The 27,798-nt window shown below is 45.8% G+C and overlaps 1 protein-coding gene across 1 annotated transcript in view; it reads left to right on the top strand.

Moving 5' to 3' along the window:
• The window catches only part of SEMA5A (semaphorin 5A), a 179,568-nt gene that overhangs the window by 121,620 nt on the left and 30,150 nt on the right, over positions 1 to 27,798 (top strand). Inside the window, exons 13-16 of the mRNA XM_060253773.1 lie at positions 2,814 to 2,995; positions 4,994 to 5,137; positions 15,805 to 15,952; positions 19,916 to 20,141. Coding sequence (XP_060109756.1) covers positions 2,814 to 2,995; positions 4,994 to 5,137; positions 15,805 to 15,952; positions 19,916 to 20,141 — 700 coding nt within the window. The remainder of the gene's footprint in view (positions 1 to 2,813; positions 2,996 to 4,993; positions 5,138 to 15,804; positions 15,953 to 19,915; positions 20,142 to 27,798) is intronic.

The raw sequence follows: 27,798 nt of genomic DNA, 5'->3' as shown, positions 1-27,798 counted from the left end.
GTCTTGATGGACTGAGGGCCTGATTTAGTCAAAGGCAGCTTCATCTGTTTATATGATCAAATATTCCAACTGGACAGTGACAACTGTAGAGCACAGATTTTGTGAGAAAAGCTTAAAAGTCAGGATAGCTGTGGATAAACCTTCACAGTGAGTCTTACAGGAAGTGTTGTGCACTTTTGACAGGAAGTGGTGACAGGCCCAGAGCTGCTTGAGAGGCCAGGAAATTCAGATTTGGAGGGGAAGGATGTCCAGAGACAAGAAGGCTGATGAAAAAGTGTTAGTAGTCCACATCTGGAAAGGTTAGGTGGAAGAGAAGTGTCTAGGAGATGACAGAACAATTGACCTTATTTCTAATTGTATTGGCCTTGGAAACCTGCAGGTTTTGGTTTGACTGGCCATTATTTCATGGTTACCACTGACCCATCCCTTCCCTTTCTCAAAGCCTTTAAAATATTAGGGAACTCGAGAAAAGACAATAGTCTTTTGCGTGTATGTTCACACGCTATCAGCTGCCACCAAAGACCTCAGCTGGAGAGAAGATACTTGCAAGCACCTGGCCTTCTTTCCCCTCCTCTCCAGGCCCAGGCAAGAGCACTGAGTTGGGGAGCTCAGCTCCTTGGCCAACTGCCCCTCATCTCCTTTATCTGTGGCTGTGAGTCTCCCACCCTGAGTCTTCCAGTGACCGCCGTGGTTCTTGCAGGATCTGTTGAAGACATTCCCATCTTCTTGACAACTGAACAGTCTCTTATTAGGCTGCCCTGTCCCTTTTGGCATCATGGGACGCTTAGGTTCCATTGCCATAGCTGCAGAGCTTCTCATGGGGCCACCTTACTTGCCTACCCAGGGTGCTCCTTTCTCCCTAGTGTGCCCACTCTTTCCACCCCACAGAAAAGACCAGTGGCTGTCTCCACAGGGGCTCTCTCTCTGGAGCTCAGAACAGGTAGCAACAGTCTGAGTCCTCATTGTTGCTTCTGCACTCTCTGTAGGATAAGTATCCTTTCTCCACCAATTCAGGAGGGGAAAGGGTTTCTAAAGACCCTCACCAGAAAGGTACTTGCTGTTGACAAACTATTGAGTGGAGTTGGGGAGATTTGACCAAATTGGATCAGGGCTGGGCTGCAGCTCAGTGATAGATCTTCAGCGTGGCATGCAGAAGGTCCCAGGTTCAATCCCTGGCATCTCTAGCTAAAGGGATCAGGTGGTAGGTTATGTGAAAAACCTCAGCTTTGACTGAAGAGTCCCTGACAGTCAAAGTAGACAATACTGACTTGGGTGGACCAAGGGTCTGACTTAGCATAAGGCAGCCTCATGTATTGATGTGTTCTCCCCTCACACCATAGAATTTTAGAAAGAGTTCTGTATGGATGTCATGGCAAAACAATTAATAAAGAGGCAGAGCAGATTGCTTTTCTGTACAAAGCTGGAGGTACATTGCATTGGTGATCAGAGGTAGTCCCATCAGGGTGTCAGATTGCAACTGATAACAGGAATGACCTTTGTATTTGTGGTTTCCTTGGTGCACTGAATGGGGAGAAAAGTCAGGGTTTACAGTACAATCCTCACCTGAGTCACATCCTTCTAAGTCTATTGTGGCCAAGGTAACTGTGCTTAGGATTCAATTTGTTTGTTGTTGTTGTATTCTTGATCTGGAATAGAAAGAAAGTTACACAGTATGCACAGTAGAAGCTCACCTACATATTTGTTTTCTATTGGTTTCAAGTTCCAGTGTATCTGTTAGAAAATATGCTTCAGGATAAATGTCTGATGGATGCAACTATAAAAGGATATCTTAACTGGAGACTCCTTAAAGAGAGACTTTCACTTCAGTTTCTTTCTGGGCCATATATGTATGCATTAAATAGAATAGCAAAAAGATAGAAGTGAGACTATTTTCATAAAGCACCTGAAGAAATCTTGATGGTGGCAGGAAACCAGTCTTTTAGATATCATAATTGTCTCTGCAGATTACAGACTACAGCACAGCTGTTGGTGATGTTGAATGGCTTGATGAACTTTGGCTGTCTCAGCCCAAAGACAGCCACGTTAGGGGCACTATGGACTTGATCCAACACTAAATCTTAGACATGCAAGGCCTTCCTCTTCTCCCTGATGAAATGGAAACACACAGCAAATGTGGTGGACAGCGTGTCAAGTCCCCAGCAGTTCAGCTATCAACACCAGACCATTCAGTGAATAGACGTCATTGAAATACTGACTTCCATAGGGCAAGATGATTCTTGTGAAAACTGGTTATGGCAGACTCATACCCTATACTTATAGCCTTTATCTAAACCGTTATGCATTCAAATACAATGGCACCAAGCAGCAAGCTTTCCCTCCTATCAAAGAGCGGTTCCCATACCCCCTTCAGCAGATGCACACGTAATCTTCAGGAGACAGGCTCACAACCTTGACTGTCTGAGAACAGGCAGAAATATGTTTCCACTAGTTGCTACAGAGATAGTGGTGCATTAGCAATGAGGCAACTGCAGGTCACAGAGTAGAACTACATCAATTGCAAGAGGCACTCTTGACAAAGTGTCTTTCCAGGCATATGTTCCCTTTAATAGGAAGGATGAAGAAACCCTGATACTCCATTGTTCTGGTATGTGACTCAAGGAAAGGTAAGGTGTTGCTGGCCAGGATTTCAAACAGCCAGAAAAGTCATTACTTGAACAAATCATGTATTTGGGAGGAATGGAAACCTTGCACAAATAGGCTCGGATTTCATATGAGTTTTCTAGTATGAACGTGCCAGGTTTCATTATGTCATGGAATAAATCATGATTCAAGCTCTGTCTCTCGGTTTCCAGAAAAGGAATTTGACAGTGGATGGCTCTTTTGGATCCTGGTCAGAGTGGAAACCCTGTACACATGTGGACAGCTCCAGCATGGGCATTTGTCTTTGCAGAACACGCTCATGTGACAACCCAGCTCCGACTTGTGGCGGCCAGCCATGTGAAGGACCAAGCATGGAAATTGTCAATTGCTCCAGGTATGTAGGCCCAAGAGGAGAAAACTTTGAATTCCCTGGGAAATTTCCTTTTGATTGGTATTGGTCACAAGCCCCATTTTATTTGGCTAGGACTGTTGGGTCCAAAGATGGCTTCTTTAAGAGCAGATGCACCACTGCCTCCTTTAGCTCCCCTGGGAAAACCCCTGATGTCAGGGATAAGCTAACTATCTCACAAGGGAACTCGTACCCCATCTCCGCAGGCCTTTACCAGCCAAGACAGACACGGATCGAGGAGGCAGTATATATTCTTACAGTATATATTCTGGACTCTTTGTTGTCAGGATGGGCCTGACATGCTATTTCTGTAAAGTACCATCCATATGTATTCTGTAACATGATATTCTATAGGCATCCTGATTGATGGAATCTGCTGATTATATTTTGGAACTTGGAGTTCTCTCACTTTGATTTATAGCCTAGTAACAGACATAACTATGTTAATTGTTAAGAAATGTGCAGGTGGACTAGGGAGGAAACTAAAATGAGACTGAACTGGAACTAATCACATTGCTTGGTAACCCGTAAGGAGGACCTTGATCCTCCAAATAGCTCCATGCCATGCCATCTGTGGGAATTAGCCCTAGGCTGGCTGGGTACTTTTTGTGCACTTTTTTTTTAACTACAACTGTATGTTTTGCTCTTGCTTTTGCTAGTCCTGCTTTGGCCGTTCACAAGGCCTCATGCCCTGTATTTGAACTCAATAAATCTTTTACTGTTTTAATATGAGAACTGGTGAGTTGAATCAATAACTGGCAGAACCTTACATTTGGGTCCCTGATGGTGTTTAGTTTTTGTATGTACCTGTAAGGAATGAAGAAACAGAAAGAAGTAAAGTCACTTCAGGAGGCTTAAATTTCTGAATGGAGAAGGGGCAGGAGGAAGGAGGAGCACTTCACACTTAGAATCATAGAGTTGGAAGGGACCTCCAGGGTCATCTAGTCCAACCCCCTACACAATGCTGGAAACTCACAAATACCTCCCCCTAAATTCACAGGATCTTCATTGCTGTCAGATGGCCATCTAGCCTCTGTTTAAAAACCTCCAAGGAAGGAGAGCCCACCACCTCCCGAGGAAGCCTGTTCCACTGAGGAATCGCTCTAACGGTCAGGAAGTTCTTCCTAATGCTGAGCTGGAAACTCTTTTGATTTAATTTCAACCCACTGGTTCTGGCCCTACCTTCTGGGACCACAGAAAACAATTCCACACCATCCTCTATATGACAGCCCTTCAAGTACTTAAAGATGATGATCACATCACCTCTCAGCCGCCTCCTCTCCAGGCTAAACATGCCCACCTCCTTAAACCTTTCCTCATAGGACTTGGTCTCCAGACCCCTCACCATCTTCGTCGCCCTCATCTGGACCTATTCCAGCTTGTCTATATCCTTCTTAAAATGTGATCCCTAAAACTGAACACAATACTCCAGGTGAGGTCTTACCAGAGCAGAGTAAAGCGATACCATCACGTCATGTGATCTGGACACTATACTTCTGTTGATACAGCCCAAAATTGCCTTTGCCTTTTTAGCCATCGCATCACACTGTTGACTCATGTTCAGCGTATGATCCACTAAGACCCCTAGATCCTTTTCGCACATACTGCTGCTAAGACAAGTCTCCCCCATCCTATAACCATGCATTGGATTTTTCCCATCTAAATGCAGAACTTTACATTTATCCCTGTTAAAATTCAGTTTATTGGTTTCAGCCCAGTTTTCCAGCCTGTCAAGGTCATCCTGTATCCTGTTTCTGTCTTCTTCTGTGTTTGCAACTCCTCCCAATTTAGTATTATCTGCAAATTTAATAAGCATTCCCTCTATTCCTTCATCCAAATCATTGATAAAGATGTTGAACAAAACAGATCCCAGGACAGATCCCTGAGGCACTCGTCACTCCTCTCCAAGAGGATGCCCAACCAATTGTTTCCACAAATTTCAAATGCATGTGTGCACCCACCTTGGCTCTTTTATTCCTACAGGAATGGAGGCTGGACTCCTTGGACCTCTTGGTCTCCTTGTAGCACCTCCTGTGGAATTGGCTTCCAAGTCCGCCAGCGGTCCTGCAATAACCCAAGCCCTAGATACGGAGGTCATGTGTGTGTGGGACAGAACCGAGAAGAACGGTAAAGTACCTTTCCTGCCGCAACTCTCACTCCTGGTTTGAGTCCCTTTTTGATTCAGCTTTCTCATTAACCTCTCCTTTGTATCCTTCATGTCTGTTTCTCTCTTTTTTGCTACCTTGGCTGGCAAGGAAATGAAAACTCAGCTGTATTTTCAGTTAGCTTCATTTCCCCCAAATCGGCCATGCAGGTAGCACTTCTTTTTTTCCTACAAATTGATTATAGTGTGTTCAGCTATTGGTCAACTGCTTTCAATACCTGTAATTTAGAAAAAAAACCTATTATTTGTGTCTTATGCAAGCCTAACCAAGGGCAAACCCATCTCCCCGCAATGGCTTTCCCAATTAATGACCTTAGCTGGCCATCATCTCCTGTCATTACCCAGGTTAGGGCCATGTCCACCTCCGTGGCTTACTGGGCTGGTGTATCTACTGAAGATATTTGTGCGGTTGCCATGTGGTCTTCACCATCAACTTTATTTGATACTATGCTCTGGATATCAGGGCTGGGAAGGATGCTAACTTTGGCCAGGTTGTTTTGTGTTCTGTTTTCCATTACTAAATAAAAAAAAACCACCCACATTTTTAAATAACTACATGCTTGTCAAAACTGTATTAGGTCCTACCACTTAAAAAGGATTCTTGGACATGGTGGGAGAATGCATTTCATCGTTCTGTTTTGGATATTACTAATATTCTGAGTTTTTAGAAATTTCTGCCGGTCCGTGGAATGAGTGAATCAGAGTGGCATCTCCCCCCTCAACCCTCTCATGCAAAACTCTACCCACTCTCCCTCCTGCTGAAAACTCTGGGATGGGATGGAGGGAGGCTGTTATGTATATGGTTTTAGTATGTGATTCCTGCCTGGCTCATTGGAGCCAGGAGAGCAGAGTTTGGGGACTTGGGAACAATGGACAGTAGGATCCAAATACCTACTGCCCTACACCAATCACAGGCCCCCTGCCTGTTTGAATGACCCAATAACGTGCTTGCGCAGGAACCAGTAGTTGTATATAGATTTGGCCAATGGGCCCATTCTCCCGTCTTGTTCGTTCATCCCTATACCATGCTGCCTTTCATAAAGAGCTGTTATCACTGTAGCCTCGTCTTCTCGATGCTTTGAACCCACAATATTATAGTGGAGACAAGGATGGGATCCTGGTAGGCGATCCAGCAACCGGCACCGCACCATGCAACGGCCGCTTCCCGCTCCACGCATTGCACCGCCATCGCTGAAGAAGGTCGCCACGCCAAGAACCAAAGATGAGCACTCCTGCAGAATCCAGCACATCTGCACCAGCAACGGCTCCTCCAAGGCCTGGCTCTGACCAGGCCGCTGCACGAGGGCCTCATGGGCACCTTCCAGAGTTCAATCCCGCTCAACCGGAGCAGTGGGAGAGATGGGAGAAGAAGCTAAACTTCTGTCTCCTCTACCACGACATCACGAATGAGTTAAAGAAGAAACAGCTTTTGCTCAGCCTCTGTGGAGAGGATACGGAGCACTTCTCACCCTGGCCAACGCAGACATCCAGGCACCTGGAATTCCACAAGTGGGTACAAAAGGCCGGGGAGCCCGTCGCCACATTCCTGGCAGAGTTGTGCCGCCTTGCCCAGGAGTGCACCTTCGTTAGCCTTGACGAAGCTCTACTGGACCATTTCAGGTCTTGTCTTCAAGACGAGAAGCTACAGGTGAAGCTGACAAGATACAAGACCCTCACACTGGCAGACACCCAGGCAGTGTAAACCTTCTACCAGGGAGAGCACAAAAATTGCTTTTCTGAGAATTTTAAGATGTCCACTCCGTCAATTTCTTTGGCTATGGATCTTTACTTTTCCCCATCATGTGAATGTCTAACACTTTGTCCTGTGAGGAAAAACAAAGTCAGAATTTGACTCAATATGGCCTGGCTCTCACTGAGAGCAATCCTAAAGCGTTATTTTTGGCGCGCCTTTCCCCTCGTCCCGGGAGGGGGCAGCAACTGCGCATGCCCAGACGAGGGGGAGGCGGCCAGCCCACTCAGTTTCTTCTTTACCGCCATCCGGAAAACACCTATCTCGCTGATCTCCCGCTTCATTGCAGTCCTTTCTTTGATCTACGTTCCCGTTTCTGATCTACGTTCTTCTTCCGATTCCTCTTCTCTTCATTCTGGTATCGTAAAAAAAAAAATCTTTCTCTTTACTTCGTTTTTTCGACCCCCTCTTCCCCCCCCCCCTCTTTCCGGGCGGATGGAAGGGAAGGAAAAAGAAAAAATTACCTTTAAGAGGTGCATTCGCTGTTCGGCGAAACTACCATCTACGGACGGGCACTCTCTTTGCCTTTTCTGCCTCGGGGAAGCTCACCGAACAGACTCTTGTGTGCACTGTAGCCAGTTCGGCAAGCAGGCGAGGAAAAACCACGCGGCAAGACTCAGAAGCCATTTGCTAGAGTCGTCTCTACGCCCGGAAAGAGGGGGGGGGCGGGAAGAAACTGAGTGGGCTGGCCGCCTCCCCCTCGTCTGGGCATGCGCAGTCGCTGCCCCCTCCCCGGGACAAGAGGAAAGACGCGCCAAAAATAACGCTTTAGGATTGCTTTGAATTCTCCGAGATGGGCTCGATCCTGCGGATTACCCATATGTGTGACTGCACAGATGACCACTCGAAGATCATCAGTTACAGGTAAGAAACCTGTCCTTTTTTGCTTTCATATTAAATGCCTCTCAATGATTATTTGATCCAGTGATCCATCAAACTGTTTGAGATAAAGAAGTAGAATTTCAAACAGAATTCCCTACAAAAAATGGTAGCAGAGCAGATGGTGCTTGGTTTTTGCCATCAAAAATTGGTAGCAGTGGGAATGGTTTTTGCCATCAAGCTGGTAGCGTATAACATGAACTGTTTTTTTGAACTCTAAATGATTTTTTAAATCTGGATTGCCTTTGAGAGCATTTGGAATGCAAGTTGCTATGCTGAGCCAGTCAAGCCTGAATTTTGAAACGACGCTTTTTTTCTCTTGCCATTACTGAGAGCATTAAATGAGCTTTGAATTCAGATTGTCTCAATCTGAAAATGCTGCTACTTTGTTCAGAGCTTGCCTTGAATGTACTAGAGAGAGATTTTTTGGAGCTTTTTAACCCTTTTTCTGTGGATTACGTCGGAGACCTTGGAAGAGCCTTGCTGCAGCCATGCGCGCACACCTGGCCACCTTTTCTCTCCAGTGAGGAAGGAAGAATCTTTAACCCTGTCCTGCCTGATTGCTGGGAAAAATGTCAAGCCCAGAGAGAGGAGCCACTGGATCTTCTGTTTCCACGTCTGCAGGAGCAGCCACTGCAAATCTTGGTTTTGGTACCATGAATAGGCTACCTGTGATAGGATTTAAGAAGAAGAAGATATTGGATTTATATCCCGCCCTTCACTCCGAAGAGTCTCAGAGCGGCTCACAATCTCCTTTACCTTCCTCCCCCACAACAGTCACCCTGTGAGGTAGGTGGGGCTGGAGAGGGCTCTCACAGCAGCTGCCCTTTCAAGGACAACCTCTGCCAGAGCTATGGCTGACCCAAGGCCATGCTAGCAGGTGCAAGTGGAGGAGTGGGGAATCAAACCCGGTTCTCCCAGATAAGAGTCCGCACACTTAACCACTACACCAAACCAGCTCTCACTATTTAGTATTGTGAAGTTAACTAAGAATAATTTCTCATTCTGGCTCTCACTCCTAACACAAAGACTTGAGATTTATGGAGCTGAAAGAACTTTATCTGGAAATTCCCCTGAAAATGAGCCAGAAAAATCAACTTTTAAATGGCTAGATGGTTTTGCGAAAACTCTCATTTTAGAGTCTATTGAGCCATGTGAAATTTCTGGATTGCATAATCTTAAAACTGCAAAAGAAATGATTGAATGCCTTAGACGTAAATATAATGAAACTCCCATCAGCACTATTCATGATTTAAAGGGCAAAATATTTGGGTTTTAAGTATGCTACTATAGGAATTTATGTACATGCAATCCAACTACAGTAGCTTGGTGAGCCTATTGCAGAACGAGACTTAACCTCAACTATATTGAAAGCTCTACCCAGTAGTTACAAGCCAATCAAGATGATTTTGATACTGCAAACTATCTGGAAGGTTGGTTAAATGCTATCAAGGAGGAAGCAGCCTCTAGATATGTGGACAAGGACACTGAACTATTTGATTCTATGTTTGCATTAAACCCGAAACCACAGCATAGGAATAAGGCAAGGAAGGATATAATTTGCCATAGATGTGGCTTAAAAGGCCATATTGTGAGATATTGTGATAAACAGGATCCTGCTTCTAGACAAAGGAATGTTGAAGCACATGGTGCAAATGAGGGAACACGGGCGCCATCTCCTGGCCATAGAAATAATAGCAGCCAGAAATGTTTCAAGCCACATGGCCCAGGTGGGAACAAAGAAAAGAACAGAGATAGCACCATGTATACTATTAATGTGAATTTTATTGGTAATAGAGGAAGATTTTTGATTGATAGTGGAACTTCTATGCATATTTGTCGATATAAGGGCATGTTTTCAGAGTTGGATGAAAGTCAGAGACCTGAAATGATAGGTGCCAACCAGAAACGCTTGGAAGTTCTTGGTGTGGGAGAGATCAAAATGAAATTGCTTACCACTGATGGAGATTTAATGCCAGTAAGACTGAAAAATGTGGCTTATGCACCTGAATCAATTGAGAATTTACTTTCAAGCCAAGTGCTTATAAGAAATAATTATGCTGTATATCTTGATACAGGAGATGATGGTGAAATTATTAAGAAGAATTCTGGAGTTAGTTTTAAACTGGATGAAAGAAATGGAGCTCATTATATTATGGACTTAAGTGAAAGGTCAGATGCTGTTGATGTTGTGGAAAAAGACTGTTTGCCAGACTGAAGGCAAAAGGTGTGACCATAGGAGATGTGTTTATGCTTGGCATGTAAAGCTAGCACACAGAAGCATGCAGAGTGTTGAGAAGTTGCTAAAGGATTGTGAACTTGATGTTGTGCGTTGTGATAAATCCAAGGAAAGATGTGATGTTTGAGAGCAAAGGGAACTGCACCTTGCTTCAGTGGAAAAAGCAGTGTGCATAATGAAAGGTTTTTGGAGACAATATTCAGTGATGTTGTTGGGCCAATAAAAGCTTCTATTGGAAGAAATATTTTTTTTTCAGTTTTCACAGAAGCAAAGACAAAATATAGCACTGTCTATATGCTCAAATCAAAAGATGAGACTCTTGATAAATTTAAAGAATATGTTGCCATGGTTAAAAACAGATTTGGATGTGCACCTCAAAGTTTGCTGACAGATGGAGGTGATGAATATTGCAATACTGAGTTTAAGAAATTTCTGAAAGCAGAAGGGATTGAACGCAAAATGACTATCCCATACACTCCACAGCAGAATGGGAGTGTAGAGAGACTTAATTGTGCGTTACAGGAAATGACCAGAGCAATGCTCGTGCATTCTGGATTACCTAAAGGCCTATGGGCTGAAGCTGTAAATATAGCAGTGTATACTCACAATAGAATACCTTCAAAAGTAACAGGAATTACTCCGTTCCAAGCTTGGTTTGGCAAGAAGCCAGGACTTAAGCATATTAAAACTTTTGGAGCAAAAGCCTTTGCATATGTTCCTAGAGGAAATAGAGGGAAGCTTGATGCAAGGACTGAGATTGGACTCATAGTAGGATATCCCTCAGTGGGAAAAGGCTACAGAATCTATGATCCAAAGCTGAATAAGACTAAACATTGTAATGTTGTGTTTATGGATGACAATAATTTGCCTAAAGCACCCTGTGTACCTGAATCTGATCCTGAGGTTATTGAAGATGCTTCTGAAGATTGGTGTACCAGGTAGTACCTGTAGTGACCACCAGTGAACCGGCAGGTCTATCTTCTGAAGACTCTACTGAACCAGAAGGGGAAATGGGGACCACACCACAGGGAGTGACAGAACCTTCACTCATTTTAAGACGATCAGAAAGGATCACAAAAGGGCAACCACCACAGAAATATGGATACTGTGAGATCCATAGAGACTGTGAGACCTAAAGAGACTGTGAGACCTAAAGTTTTAAATTGATAAGTGAACTATGTTTTTATATGTTTTATGGAATTGATTGTTTTTATGATATTGTAAGCCGCCCTGAGTCCGCTTGCGGAGAGGGCGGGATATAAATGTAAAGTAATAAATAATAAATAAATAAATAAAGAGGAACCCAAGGTCTGGAAACAAATGTGTGATTTACCTAATGAAGAAAAAGAGAAATGGATTCAAGCAATGGAACAAGAGATGCTATCCATTTATGAAAAAAATGTGTGGACTCTTACAAAGTTACTTGCAGGAAGAAAGCCTGTTGGATGCAAATAGGTCTACAAAATAAAGTACAAAGATGATGGAACTATAGACTTGTACAAAACAAGGTTAGTAGCCAAAGGCTATGCACAAGAATTTGTAACTGATTATTCAGAGACTTTTGCACCAGTTATCAATAGTACTACACTTAAAACACTACTGAGTATGGCAGCATCTAGAAATATGCTCGTAGAGTACCTAGACATTGACAGCATTTCTTAATGGTGAGTTATCAGAGGAAATCTATATGGAAATACCTGAAGGTTTTCAAGTCCCTGGCAAAGAGAACTGTGTTTTCAAACTCAACAAAGGACTGTATGGTTTGAAACAGGCTGCAAAAAGCTGGTATGACAAAATAACTGGACTATTGCAGGAACATGGATTTGAGCAAGGGAAAGCTGAACCTTGCATGTACACTAGATTCAAAGATGGAGAATATCAATACATTCTGGTTTACGTTGACGATTTGGTTGTGAGCTGCAAGAACAAAGAGGACATTAAAGACATTGTTGAAAAACTGAAAAAAGAGGTTGAAGTCAAAAGACTTGGAGATATTAAACACTATCTAGGAATACAGATTGAGAGACTCGAGGATGGAACTTTTCAACTGTGCCAAAGACGAAAGATTATGGACTTCATAGAATCTCTTGGCACGAGAGACTGTAAAGAATCTAAGATACGTCTTGAACCTGCATACCTGAGAACTCAGGGTGGCCAACCACCCAAAGACATTGGAGAATACAGAGAAGCTATAAGAAAACTCTTGTACCTCAGTAAAACTACCAGACCTGATATACCAGCTGCTGTTGGAATGCTGAGCAGAAAAGTAAGTTCGCTTAATCACCACGATTGGAATGCAGTAAAGAAACTTTCCAGATACTTAAAAGGGACTATGGACTTAAGACTGATCATTGAACCTTCTGAGAATCCCAGACTAGTTGGATACATGGATGCCAACTATGCAGAAGAATCGTACAATTACAGATCGACCAGTGGATACTTGTTCTTCTACGGAAATGGACTTGTAGAATGGACTAGCAGAAAACAGACTATAGTGGCACAATCTACAGCAGAAGCTGAGTGTGTGTCAGCAGCCAGTGCCTGCAGTGAATTTGAATGGATTTTTCATCTGCTGAAAGACTTCAAGATAAAAGAACCTGAGCCTATTTTAATGTTTGAAGATTATCAAGCTTGTATTGTTATATGTAAAGTAGAACAGCCAGAAGTAGATCTATTGGTATTAAATGTGAGCTAGTGAAAGTTTTACACCAGAAGGGGCTGATTAAGATAGAATATTGTTGTACAGAAGCTATGGTAGCTGATATACTTACTAAACCATTACCTTGTGCTAGATTTGAACGTTTACGTGAAATGATGAATCTAGTTGATGTGAATGTTACAGTGAATAATGAGTCATGAGTATTGAATGTATAATGACTTTGACATTAGATATAGAGAAGGGGTGTTGGATTATGTATCTGTTATATGTGTCCTTTGCAATGTTCTAAAGTTCCAGTCATTATGGGATTAACACTGTGCCTGATTCCCTATTGTCTGCATGACCTAGGAAGAAGATACTGACTGCTGTCAATCAAGATCTAAAAGTGGGAAAACCTGTTTTGTTTGTTTGGTCAGTTAGTCAGGTGACTTCCTTTGTTCAGGCAGAGAGGTCAAGAGGAAGGAGGAAGTATTCTCCTTTAAGCATGTGGTCTTCTAGTGTTAGGATGTAGTTCTTTAGTGTTTGTTATTTTCACCTCCCAGTACCCTTTCCCTGTAGTAATAAATATGTTTTTTGCTTTCATATTAAATGCCTCTCCATGATTATTTGATCCAGCGATCCATCGAACTGTTTGAGATAAAGAAGTAGAATTTCAAACAGAATTCCCTATAAGCAGAACGGATGGTGCGAGCAACCAAGGAATCGCTCTGCTGCATCATCCAGAGTGACTGGGAAGCCCGCCTAGCAGAATGCCTACTAGCCCAGCATTACACCCCTAGTACAGTTTCCGGCTGGAGCCCGGCCAAATTTCTCATGGGTTCAATGCAGGAGACTTGGTGTATGCTAAAAACTTGGGGTGGGGGGGCAGCATGGATACTGGCACGAGACTCCAGGGCACTTGGGGCGGTCATGTATGAGGTCACTTCAGAAGGGGGAGCCACTGTGAGGCAACACGTGGACCAGTTATGGTCACGTGTGGCACTGGAAGTCGGGGAGGTGAGCCTAGACGACTCGCTGGCCACCGCCCCAGAGACAGCAGAAGCTCCTGCGGCCGCAGCTCAACCACCAATCGAGATTCAAGGGGAACCGGAACATCCAGCCACACCCGAGGTTCCAGGAGAACCCGAACCACCGGCCGAGGCACCAATGCCACCGGCCCCCCCACTCGCAGCACACGAGACTGCAACCGCTGCTCCAGTGCTTAGACGGTCAACACGCAAGCACCGCTAGCCTGCGTACCTACAAGATTATGTGCAATAGGTTTGCAGACTTAAGGGGGAGGGATGTTATGTATATGGTTTTAGTATGTGATTCCTGCCTGGCTCATTGGAGCCAAGAGAACATACCTTGGGAACAATGGACAGTAGGATCCAAATACCTACTGCCCTACACCAATCACAGGCCCCCTGCCTGTTTGAATGACCTGATAACGTGCTTGCGTGGGAACCAGTAGCTGTATATAGGTTTGGCCCATGGGCCCATTCTCCAGTCTTGTTCGGGCAGCCCTATACCATGCTGTCTTTCATAAAGCGCAGAGTGGTAAAGCAGCAGTACTGCAGTACTGTGGTCTGAACTCTCTGCTCACAACCTGAGTTTGATTCTGGCAGAAGCTGGATTTAGGTAGCCGGCCCAAAGTTGACTCAGCCTTCCATCCTTCCGAGGTCGGTAAAATGAGTCCCCAGCTTGCTGCGGGGAAAGTGGAGATGACTGAAGAAGGCAATGGCAAACCACCCCGTAAAAAGTCTGCTGTGAAAACGTTGTAAAAGCAACGTCACCCCAGAGTCGGAAATGACTGGTGCTTGCACAAGGGACCTTTCCCTTTCCTTTCCTATCACTGTTGCCTCATCTTCTCAATGCTTTGAACCCACTATATTATAGAGGCTGAGCTGCCTTGCCTGGCACCGGGCTGGGGCAGCCTCTGTGCCCATTGGCTCACCCCAGGGCCAGATCTAGGGGTGGGGAGCTTGGGGATCCTGCCCCAAGCAGCAAAAAGAGGGGGCAATTGGTGAGGAGTGTCACATGGATGGCTGCAGGTGCTTTCCCATATTCTATATTTGATTTTTTTTAAAGAAAATTCTTCATTATTTAAAGGCAAAAAAACAACAAAGGAATGTATACTTAAAGAAGTCAATTAGGATTTGGCAAAAACATTTTTAAATATTGGCTCCCGATATCTCATTACTATTGTCATTTGTAAATCAAGATTGGTTCTCTTCAGGGAAAGATCCCAGATATGTGCACCCGGTAGACAGCATACCTCTCAAGACGACAAGTTTGGTTGGCACACTTTATATATTTACTTCATTTATATCTCACTCCCCCCCCCCCCCCCCGCCAAAAAAAAATGGCTTTCATCATTTTCTTCTTCTCCGTTTTATTCTAATAGCAACCCCTGTAAGGTAAGTAAGACTGAGAGAATATGATTGGCCCAAGTCACCCAGTTAGTTTACATTGCTGAGTGGGGATTCAAACCTTGGTTTCCTGGATCCTAGTCCAGCACAATAACCACTGCACCATACTGACTCTCTATAACACACTAGCTCACTTCAAAGAACTGGTTCTAACTGCCTATCTACATGCCTTGATGCCAGGGTATATTAAGGGCCATCTCCTCCCATACTGTCCAGCCCACCAGTTAACATCTGCTTCACAAACCCTGCTCTTTGTGCCTTGCCTACAAAGGTGAGTCAGGCAGTGATCAGACACAGGGCATTTTCTGTGATGGTACTTGAAATTTGCCTGGAACCTCCGGGGTGTGTGTTCTTTTTATTCAGGCATTTATGAAATGCCTGAATAAATTGTGAATTGTCTTTTGATGAATTTTTATGGTTTTAATTGTTTTAATGTATATGTGTCATGTTGTTACCTGTCCTGAGTCTGCTTCAGTGGGATGGGCAGGATATAAATCCCAATAATAAAATTATAAATAATAAATCATTTTACCTTGCTTAATGTTTTACATTTTTACGCTCTGCCTAGAGTTTAGTGAGCAACTTTTATGGTGTGAGATACTTTTTAAAATTACATTTTATTTTGTAAGCCACCTCTAGTGAGTTCCCTGGAGAAATGATGTAGAAATTCATGGAAAAAATTTTTCCCACAGGTATTGCAATGAGTATTTGCCATGCTCCCCACACATGTTCTGGACTGGCTGGGGGGCTTGGGAACGTTGCACAGCCCCGTGTGGAGGAGGGATCCAGGCCCGCCATCGGGCATGCGAGAACAGCCCTGAGTGTCCCGGTTGCAGCACTGTAAGTAGAATTGCCCGGAATGGAGGGGGGGGCTTCTTTATATTCATATTAGCCTATTATATGTGGAATGAATCTGTAAGACATTGAGCCAGGGGAATGCTGGCACAAATGGGTGGTGGCTGAAAATCCCCCCCCCCCATTTTATTCTCACAGCGGCCTTATGAGGTAGGTTAGGCCGAGAGATGTGGACTGGGAATGGAATGGAATGCAGATCTCTGTTACTGAACACACTCTGAAACAATCCCTGACACCATACAACAATCCATGACACTCTGAAACAATCCCTGACACAATAATCTCAGGGAGGTGCCTTTCCTGCTCTTTCTTCTAAAGAAAAAAAAGTTTTATCAGTTAAATCTGAATAAAGGTCAGAGAAAGAAGTCATGCCACAGGAATTTGCATGGCAAGTTCTGCTTTTACCTGTAGTTGGTTTATATTAAAGGATATGTTTTCTCTTTTTTAGCTGCTATAATTATGAATCTCACTTTGAACCAGTGTTAAAAGACCAATTTGTGCTAACTGTATTTAGAACTAAAAGCCAGCTGTCGTGTGCTATATTCCACTAACTCAAGGGCTTAAAATGAGAAGACATCCAACATAGTTTGTTTTGTTCCAGGGTGTCCAGCTTATCCAGCCTGCAGGCCAGACCCTTCCCAGCCAGTCTGCTCAAAGGTTGAACCATCCTCCCAGCCTTTATCAATACCTAATTCTCGACATGCCCAAATCTGTGGATATTTAGATCCAGACACTGGAGCCATGAAGAGATGATACAGCTCTTCTACAAACCTTTTAAAAAGCTCCAGGTTGGCAGAAAAATCTAATATATATCTTTTTTTAAAAATACATTGGCTTAAAAAAAAAACCCTCCAAATAATAGTAGCAGCACCTGTAGCTTTAAGAAATTAATGTTCTCAGTGGCCATTGCTAGGCAGCCACAACAATATTTTCAGCCTTCAAGCTTTGGTTTCTGTCTGTGAAAGGCAGTGAAAGGGGGCAGGGTTGTTTGGGTATCAGGGCTAAGCCCATCAACTGCCACCAGGCTGCTACCTTTTGACTTTCATGACTCACCCAGGCTTGGCTGCTTACTACTGTTCAATAGCAAGTAATACGGTGTAGTGGTTAGAATTTCAGACTAGGATTTTGAGACCCAGGGTCAAATCTTCAGTCTGCCATGGAAGTCCATTGGGTGACCTTAGCCCAGTCATACATTCTCAACCTAACTTACATCAGGTTCTAGTGAGAATAAAATGGAGAGAAGAATTATGTTTGCTGATTTGGGGAAGACAGGCTATAGGTGAAGGAAATAATAAGTGGGAGATGGAGGCAGATAAAAGGTTGATTGTGGGTGAGAAGGAAGCAGGGAAATGTGAGGATATAGGGGTTGCCAGGAGGGAGGAAAGAGGAAATAGTGGGGGAAGCAGTATTGGGGAAAATGAAGTATCCTATGCAAGTGGCTTCTGCTTTGTGCAACTAGGCCCAACCTGGTGTCTGAAACTTTACAACTGGGCCCAGACCAGTGGCTGGAACTGTGCAAGTCTTTATACAGGTATAGGCAAGAAGGGAGAGCTGAAGACAGGGGACAGATAACAGATAAAGGTAGGGTGGCTGGGAAGGAGAAAAGGAAGCAGGGAGAGGGATGATAGCTATAGGGGATTTTAGGGAAAGAAAAGAGAAAATAGTGGAGGAAGTTAAAATGAGATGCCCAGGTCAAGTCCTAGTGGGTTTGTCTATTTAATAAATGTCATTTGGTTGTGTACTCAGAGTAGTTTACAAATGAAATACGATGCATAACAGAACCATTGAAATCAAATCACAGTAATCCATCTCCTTCCTTGGAGGTTTTTAAACAGAGGCTAGATGGCCATCTGACAGCAATGAAGATCCTGTGAATTTAGGGGGAGGTGTTTGTGAGTTTCCTGCATTGTGCAGGGGGTTGGACTAGATGACCCTGGAGGTCCCTTCCAACTTTATGATTCTATGATTCTAAACAGCTTTCAACCATAAGACCTCCTCACCTGAATGCCAGTCCGAAGGTTGGGGTCACCATGGGAAATCTCTGGATCTTTCCTCTCCTATGCTCACTTAGTAGAATTAAGACACTGCAAGGAGGGCATATTGCACTGATCTCAGCAGACTTATATGGGAAAACAATGATCCTTTTCCAGGACATGTGCCACTCCTGACTGAAGTAGTAGAGGCTCCCTTTTAAAAAAAGTTTTATTTTAATTTTTTCAAAAACACCTATAGAATACAAATTACAAACAATAAACCAAAAGAACTGGCAATAAAGCATAACCCATACAGTCGAATAATATAGAGGGAGGGATTAGCTATAAAATTAGAGAAACTACTAGGTATAGACAGCCTTTCTCAAACCCAGAAACATTGTGACAAGTTTGACAATAGAATCAGGACATAAAATTGCTGGGAAGCTAACCTCTTTGATGACACAGAAGCAACCAAGGAACCTGAAATGGCATCAGCAAGGCTGGAACTTGCCCATACCACTTCCACACCCTGGGCATTATGGGTGTTATAGAATATAGCATTATAGAGTAGCATTAGCCAAGCTTTCTACCTGAGAGGGAGGGCGATACAGGAGGCTGTGTAAAGCTGGAATGTGGCTGAGTGAGCCCTTCAGCCACAAAGATGATCACCTAACACAATGTTATCAGCAAAACTGTTAAGACTAGGGTAATGGAGATACAAGTAATATAATTAAGTGGTGGAGTGTAAAGAGAGATTTGACAGTGCACATAAAGCAGCCACACTGAGATTCGCTGCTTCAGAAACATAATCATCCGGGTGGGCAGCCGTGTTGGTCTGAAGCAATAGAACAAAGTAGGAGTCCATTAGCACCTTTAAGACCAACAAAGTTTTATTCAGAATGTAAGCTTTCGTGTGCATGCGTACTTCTTCAGACAAGGAATGAGGTACAGTGAGTAGATCTATACAGCTGGTGGGCAATGGTTTAGAATGTAAAATGGTACAAAGTTAAAGACCTTGAGACCCTGGAGAGCCATTGCTAGTCTGAGAAGACAATACTGACTTTGATGGACCAAGGGTCTGATTCAATATAAGGCAGCTTCATATGTTCATATGTTCAAAATCCAATGGCAAAATAGTGTAATTAACAAATTGAAAGAATATTTGGTCTGGATAGCATATAACAGAAGGATGTTATACATGTAAATCTGGAGACAGCCCTCTAGAAAACGTTGCACTTTTTAGGTGTAATCATTGAAGAAATCTATCCCAGTACGCTTCATCATTCATCTTAGGGCTTTTCCATTCTCATTTTCCTCACTTGAGTGTTCTTGTTGCTTCAAGGTGTTTGTTTGTTTTTTGCTGTTCCACATGCGTTTTGCTCCCTTTAGTGGCTGATTCGATGTTACATCACATTGGTCGTTTTCGCACTCACCTTCCGCCGGCGCGACCCCCCTCTTCACCGCGCAGGATCTGCGCGGATTTCGCACTAAACGCTGCGGAGTAGCCAGAAAAGCCGGAAGCTCCCGGTGCAAAAGCCGCTCAAACTGAAACCGCCAAAAAGCAGTTTGGCGTTTGCGCGGCTTTTGCGACGGGAGCTTCCGGCTTTTCTGGCTGCTCCGCAGCGTTTAGTGCGAAATCCGCGCAGATCCTGCGCGGTGAAGAGGGGGGTCGCGCCGGCAGAAGGTGAGTGCGAAAACGAGCATTATGTCTGTCATAAAAACCTGCAGTTTAATTTTCAGAGAAATATGCTAGTCATAAAGCAGTGTAATATTGAATAACCACTAGAGTGAGCGAAGCATGTGCAGAACAGGAAGAAACTCTGGAAGCAACAAGCCAGGAAAATGAGAATGCAGAAAAGCCTTAAAACTGTTAGATGGCTGTTCTTGAAATCAGGATGTTTGCCAAGCAGCTATAGATGCCGTTATTCTGGTCGCGTGCAGCCTTTGTGGTAGTCAATGAATGCGTTCCCTGCAGGAATATCAAGCTTGCAACACTAGCCCCTGCCCAGAGCTGAAGAAGACAACTCCGTGGACTCCGTGGACTCCAGTCAATATCTCTGACAATGGAGGGCACTACGAGCAGAGGTTCCGATACACCTGCAAGGCACGACTACCTGATGCGAGTTTGCTAGATGTAGGGAAGCAGAGGATTGAAATGCGTTACTGTTCCAGCGATGGCTCCGCAGGATGCTCAACAGATGGTAAGCAGTTGACCCTGTCAGAATCTTATTTACATGCAGAAGATGCAGTCAGTCAGAAATTCTTCCCTCCCATCAGATCACTCTGCAAATGTTCACTCCACTTACTTTTGCACTGTGTACCTTTACTTGTGAGTGTGGAGCAAATTAGGGTGTACTTCTAAGTAAATGACCATTGGATAGAGCTGTAAGATTCACAGAAGCATCCTTTGATACATCTACCAGGGCTTTTTTTTTTTTATCAGGAATGCACAGGAGCGCAGTTCCAGCTGGCTTGGTGTCGGGGTGTGACCTAATATGCAAATGAGTTCCTGCTGGACTTTTTCTACAAAAAGCCCTGTGCGAAACAATGGTAACACCAGGGGGTGTGGCCTAATGAGTTCCTGCTGGGCTTTTTCTACAACTCCCCCCCCCCCCCCCCCGACATCTACCAACCAAACTACTGGATCAAAATTCAGCTTAGCGTACTTTTGACTGTGTCAAGGCTGGTGTCTAAAGTTTAAGACATGCAAAAGCAGTGGGAAAGGAAAAACTGCTTGAGAGAGAGAGAGAGAGAGAGAGAGATTTGATATTGGCAACTATTTATTTAATACTGGAATGAAATAAAACCAGAAGAAAATGTTTGACAGAAGGTGTTGACAAGTCTATGATTAGCTATAGTTATTTTGAATTCTTTTGTTTCAAACTGATCTTTGTATATTAAGTAATTATATCAAGTAGCAGGGAGAAAGGGAACCCAGTAAAGTCCCCTCTTTTTTCTGTCTCCTGCCTATGGAGAGGCTCTTTTACTTGTTTCCCCTTTCATAGCTGCAGCCCACCATTAATGGTTGCCAATCTTCAGGTGGGGTCTGGAGATCTCCCAGAATTACAACTAGTCTCCAGATCATAGAGATCAGTTCCCCTGGAGGATATGGCATCTTCAGAGGGCAGACTCAGTGACTTGTGCCTCACTGAAGTCTCTCCCCTTCCCAAAGCCCATCTTCCCTAGGCTGTGACCCTAAATGTCCAGGTAATTCTCAACTCAGAGTTGGTGATCCTGCAATTCATTTTTCTTGTGAGACTCTGCCAATCCTCAGAGGAATTTCAGAAGCACGGGGCTCCTTCAGGATGGGGAAGACATGGAAAGATGCTCTCAGCCAGCATCCCAGTGAGGCAAATAATACCTCTCCAAGCCATTTTGGATTAGAAAAAATGGCATAGGAGTGTCAGCACTGGGACTATCCTCAATTAAAGTAGGCCTCCAGGATGATCAGAAGGTGGCTGTAGCAGTACAAGATGGTGTCAGAACTGGCTCACTTGGGAAGTGGCCAGTGAGTGCTTTTTACCCCCCCTAGGACCGTTATACAGCCCACCAAATGTTACAGTGTATGAAGCCCACACAAAGCAATACAAATTAGTTCTCACTATCCCTTCACCCCTTCTAGACAATAAGCAGTTTGAGCTGACTGTTGGATGAGATAAGGCGGCCTTGGGATGGCAACTCCAATCTTCTCTACCAGGCAGAAATGAATACTTGTGGTTGTTACACAGACAGAGCCAAGCAGGCAGAGCTCACCCTCCCTCAGATTCCCAAAACAAAAGAGCAAGTCAGCACTCAGAAACAGAATCATAGAGTTGGAAGGGGACATACAGACCATCTAGTCCAACCCCCTTCTCCATGTAGGATCAGCCTAAAGCATCTGACAAATAATCATCCAGCCATGTTTTGAAGACTGCCAATGAAGGGGAGCTCACCTAGGCAGCTGGTTCCACCTCTGAACTACTCTGACTGTAAAAAAAAAATTCCTAATATCCAGCCGGTACTTTTCTGTTTGTGATTTGAGCCCATTGCTTCGAAACATCAAAATGGCAAGACCCCTTGACATACTGCCCCCCTCAAGCTGGCCCCCTGGGTTTGTGTGGCATGGAATTTCTTTGTCAAGTGTGGCACATGGACATATTGGCTGTCAACCTACTCTTTATGCAAGGGGGCCATTTGATGAAATAGTACAGAGTCCCCCTTTTGAATTTAGAGTCCAAGATTTCTTCAATTTCGTGATGATTCTGATTTCCCACGAGAATGGCTTCAGAAGCATTGCCGCCAGGATCTTTCTTGAGCAAACTGGAATGAAAGACAGGGTGTATGTTGCAAAAAGTTTTGGGGAGATCTAGCTCCACAGTTACTTTATTGATCATGTCAAGTCGACAGATTCAATAACGAGTCGTCGTTGAAACAAAATAACTAGTTTATTGATGCTGTTGTTCTCGACTAAGTTCAGATTTAAAGACTAAAGATCATACAGTAGAATGCAATCATATAAGGTACACTTCAAAGGGATTCTTGAGGGAGGGGTACTAGGCAGGGCACATTCACACATTGATGTTACCATTTCGTTCTCAGGCCTGTTTTGGCCTTGAGCGTCTCTGGCTCCAACCTCCCCCGGTGCCAGGCCTGAGAAGGCTCAGATAAAACGTTCACATATTCCCATTTCAAAGCAATACTACATAACAAAGAAAAGGAGGGGGGTGAGGAGAGCTCAAGCTAGCAGCAATGGAATACAGTTTGGCTTTACCCAGGATGCCTCTTTCCTGAGCCAATGTTAGGTACACAGACTTGACCAGAATTTTACAGACTTGACAGATCACTCATTTGATTTTGAATAGTCCAAGTATTTATAGCCCAACTTCTTCAAAGGCTGAGTTAGACAAGTTCTTGGTAGGCAGGAAAACTGAGTCCCCAACCTCATACTCCCATACAGGAACATGAGTCTTATCAAATTATGTTTTATACAGTTCCTTCACTCTTTTTAAATTTTCCTGAATCAGCTGCCAAGATTTGGCTAAGGAGGTCCACCAGGTTGTAAAGTCCACAGCCTGCACCTCCGCTGACAGCACCTTGTGCGAATGCTCAGCATTTCCCCCCAGAAGCACTTAATGGCAGACCTGCCTGGACTCTGTGATTTTGGAGGATCTCTGCGGTTGACAGGCTTTGGGATGATGAACAGGTGGTCGTCTTAAGGGTAGGGTGGCCAGACCGTCCCGGGCACCCGGGAATGTCCTGGTTCTGGCCCCCTATTCCCGCCTCCCGGGCTGGCTATACCGGGACCATTAGAGGTCCCAGTTTAGCCAGCCCCGGAGGCGGTGGGCCGTGGGCGCCGGCGGGGAAGGCAGTGAGGGAGGGATGCTCCCTCCCTCACTCGCCGCCTTCCCCGCCCGCGTGCGGGGCCCAGCGGCAGTGGCGGAGGCCTCTCTGCGGCCTCCGCTGGTCGCTGGAGGCCGCGGAGCGGCCGGCGCTGGTCCCTGGAGGCCCTCCAGAGTGTCTGGAGGGCCTCCAGCGACCAGCGCCGACCCGCGGAGGCCACGGAGGCCACGGAGCGGCCGGCGCTGGTCCCTGGAGGCCCTCCAGAGACTCTGGAGGGCCTCCAGCGACCAGCGCCGACCCCGCGGAGACCAGCGGAGGCCCTCCCCGACCTCCGCAGCCGCCGCCAGCCTCGCCAGCAGCACCAGCCGCCGGGAGGAGAGGCCACCACCCGCCCTGGAAGAAGGTAAGCAGGGAGGGTGGGGGCCGAAAACGGGGGGGGCTGGCGGGAGGGGGCGGCCTGCCTTCCTTCCTTCCTTCCTTCCTTCCTTCCTTCCTTCCTTCCTTCCTTCCTTCCTTCCTTCCTTCCTTCCTTCCTTCCTTCCTTCCCTCCTCTCTTCCTTCCTTCCCTCCCTTCCTTCCTTCCCTCCCTTCCTTCCCTCCTCCCTTCCCTCCTCCCTTCCTTCCTTCCCTCCCTCCCTTCCCTCCCTCCCTCCCTCCTCCCTTCCTTCCTTTCTTCCCTCCCTTCCTTCCCTCCCTCCCTCCTCCCTTCCTTCCCTCCCTCCCTCCTCCCTTCCTCCCTTCCCTCCCTCCCTCCCTTCCTTTCCTCCCTCCCTCCTTCCTTCCTTCCTTCCTTCCTTCCTTCCTTCCTTCCTTCCTTCCTTCCTTCCTTCCTTCCTTCCTTCCTTCCTTCCTTCCTTCCTTCCTTCCTTCCTTCCCTCCCTCCTTCCCTCCCTCCCTCCCTCCCTCCCCCCTCCCTCCCTTCCTTCCTTCCTTCCTTCCTTCCTTCCTTCCTTCCTTCCTTCCTTCCTTCCTTCCTTCCTTCCTTCCTTCCCTCCCTCCCTCCCTCCCTCCCTCCCTCCCTCCTTATGTTCTTATGTGACACAGAGTGTTGGACTGAATGGGCCACTGGCCTGATCCAACAGGGCTTCTCTTATGTTCTTATGTGACACAGTGTGTTGGACTGGATGGGCCACTGGCCTGATCCAACAGGGCTTCTCTCATGTTCTTATGTGACGCAGAGTGTTGGACTGGATGGGCCACTGGCCTGATCCAACAGGGCTTCTCTTATGTTCTTATGTGACGCAGAGTGTTGGACTGGATGGGCCACTGGCCTGATCCAACAGGGCTTCTCTTATGTGACGCAGAGTGTTGGACTGGATGGGCCACTGGCCTGATCCAACATGGCTTCTCTTATGTTCTTATGTGACGCAGAGTGTTGGACTGGATGGGCCACTGGCCTGATCCAACAGGGCTTCTCTTATGTTCTTATGTGACGCAGAGTGTTGGACTGGATGGGCCACTGGCCTGATCCAACAGGGCTTCTCTTATGTTCTTATGTGACGCAGAGTGTTGGACTGGATGGGCCACTGGCCTGATCCAACAGGGCTTCTCTTATGTTCTTATGTGACGCAGAGTGTTGGACTGGATGGGCCACTGGCCTGATCCAACATGGCTTCTCTTATGTTCTTATGTGACAATACTGACTTTGGTGGACCCAAGCACTGATTCAGTGTAAGGGAGCTTTGTGTTTGTGACTGGAGTGGACAATACTGACTTTGGTGGACCCAAGCACTGATTCAGTGTAAGGGAGCTTTGTGTTTGTGACTGGAGTAGACAATACTGACTTTGGTGGACCGAAGCACTGATTCAGTGTAAGGGAGCTTTGTGTTTGTGTCTTCTGGTGCAATTTTGTTCTCAGATCCTGTATTTACTTCATCAGTATATGGGATAAGGCACTTTCTCAACTGTGCTGCATAATGCAGCCTATTTATTTTGTCCTGTTTGCTCTGTTGGCTCTATCTGCACCACCTTCATCACTTTCGGGGTGTGGATCCCCCAGTGGGGTGGTCTCGCGACTCCCTCCGCCGGCTGTTTCTGATAGCCCTGCCCCCCCTCTTTCATTTGATATGTGTCCCGTGCGGGTGCCACCCTCCCGCCGGGAGATGCCGCAAAATGAGCCCCCTTGAGGCTTATAGTGGCAGGGCTCGGGGGAAGTGAGCTAGACTGCTGTTCTTTTGAGGGGTTATAGAGTGTTTCGAGCCCGTCCCTGTGGCGTTGGTCCCATCATTGTGGGGCCCAGGGGGCCGGCGCAGCGGCACGCTGAAGCAGCCTGTCGGTCACTTCCGGGTTCCTGTCCTGCATCTCGACCTGTGTTATTAGTGACAGGCTGCTTCGGCGTGCCGCTGCGCCGGCCCCCTGGGTCCCACAACGATGGGACCGATGCCACAGGGACGGGCTCGAAACACTCTATAACCCCTCAAAAGAACAGCAGTCTAGCTCGCTTCCCCCGAGCCCTGCCGCCATAAGCCTCAAGGGGGCTCATTTTGCGGCATCTCCTGGCGGGAGGGTGGCACCCGCACGGGACACATATCAAATGAAAGAGGGGGCGCAGGGCTATCAGAAATAGCCGGCGGAGGGAGTCGCGAGACCACCCCACTGGGGGATCCACACCCCGAAAGTGATGAAGGTGGCGCAGATAGAGCCAACAGAGCCAACAGGACAAAATAAATAGGCTGCATTATGCAGCACAGTTGAGAAAGTGCCTTATCCCGTATACTGATGAAGTATATACAGGATTTGAGAACAAAATTGTTTCCGGCGGTGATATTTGGGGGATTTTTGGGGACGTCACTGGAAGTGACGTCACTTCCTGTTTCCAGCAGTGGCATTTGGGGGAAATGATGTCATTTGGGGGAAGTGATGTCACAGGAAGTGATGTCACTTCCCGTTTCCGGCAGGTGACGTGGGGGAAATGATGTCACAGGAAGTGGTGTCACTTCCTGTTTCCGGCAGTGGCATGACGTCACCGGAAGTGACGTCACTTCCTGTTTCCGGCGGCCCTACCTTCCCGACCCCTACCTTCCCCCCCCCAAGGTGTCCCTGGCTGGCCTTCAGACATTATGGTCACCCTACGTATGGGAGACCACCAAGGAAATCAGGGCAGGTCACAGCAAACCACCTGTTTGTCTCTTGCCTTGAAAACCCTACCTGGGAGCCGTACGTCGGCTGCAACCTGACAGCACTTTCGTGCGCGCGCACCCCTACCTTCCCCCCCCCCAAGGTGTCCCTGGCTGGCCTTCAGACATTATGGTCACCCTACTTAAGGGGGAGTTCCCCTCCCATAGCCTCACCACAGATCTAGTACATGCCACGGGGCTTTAGGGATAGCTCCAAGTTCGAGGGGAGGTTTGGTTTTATCCTTCCCCAACTCAGGTGCTTTTTGGTCTGTCCCAATGAAGGGTTCTTGGCCACCCATGGTGGCAGTAGTGACTCCAAAGTCAGGTACGTTCTGTTATGCAGTTCTGACACTCTGGGACTATCCTCAATTAAAGTAGGCCTCCAGGATGATCAGAAGGTAGCTTTATTGATAGATGGAAACAGCAGTACACAACAGTGTCAGAACTGGCTCACCTACGAGGAGGCCAGTGCTTTATACCCTCCGTAGGGATGTTATACAGCCCACCAAATGCTACAGTGTAAAAAGTCCGCATAAAGCAATACAAATTAGTTCACACTATCCTTTCACCCCTCCTAGACAGTAAGCCGTTCAAGCTGGCTCTTGGAAGAGATAAGGCTGTTACACAGACAGAGCAAAGCAGGCAGAGCTCATCTTCCCTCAGGTTCCCAAAACAAAAGAGCAAGTCAGCACATAGAGACATCAAAAGCTGGGCATCAAAATAGAGACATCAAAATCTACTTTTCCTCAGTCTTCTCTTCTGAGGGAAACGGTGCTCAACATGGCAAAAACAGAACATATGAGGGCATGAAGTTCCAACCTAGGATCAGTATAGGGGTAGTACATAAACACCTAGTTTCTTTAAATGAAACTAAGTCCTCAGGACCAGATGAATTGCATCCAAGGGTTCTAAAAGAGCTTGCGGATGTAATTTTTGAACCTTTGGCTATTATTTTTGAGAATTCTTGAAGAACAGGTGCCGGAAGATTGGAGGCGGGCAAATGTTGTCCCCATCTTCAAGAAGGGGAAAAAAGATGATCCGGGTAACTACCAACCTGTCAGCTTGAAGTCTATAACTGGAAAAGTTTTAGAACAAATCATCAGTCGGTCCTGGAACATTTACAAAGAATGGATGTGATTACTAAGAGCCAGCATGGGTTTCTCAAGAACAAGTCATGTCAGACTAACCTTTTTTTGAGAAAGTGATTACCTTGCTGGATCAGGGGAATGCTCTAGACATCGTTTATCTTGATTTCAGTAAGGCTTTTGATAAGGTTCCACATACTATCCTTGTTGATAAGTTGAAGAAGAAGAAGAAGATGATATTGGATTTATATCGCACCCTCCACTCCGAAGAGTCTCAGAGCGGCTCACAATCTCCTTTCCCTTCCTCCCCCACAACAGACACCCTGTGAGGTGGGTGG

Source organism: Heteronotia binoei, chromosome 14 (assembly GCF_032191835.1).
Source record: "Heteronotia binoei isolate CCM8104 ecotype False Entrance Well chromosome 14, APGP_CSIRO_Hbin_v1, whole genome shotgun sequence".
Taxonomy (NCBI): Eukaryota; Metazoa; Chordata; class Lepidosauria; order Squamata; family Gekkonidae; genus Heteronotia; species Heteronotia binoei.
This window is presented reverse-complemented; position numbering and strand designations above follow the sequence as displayed.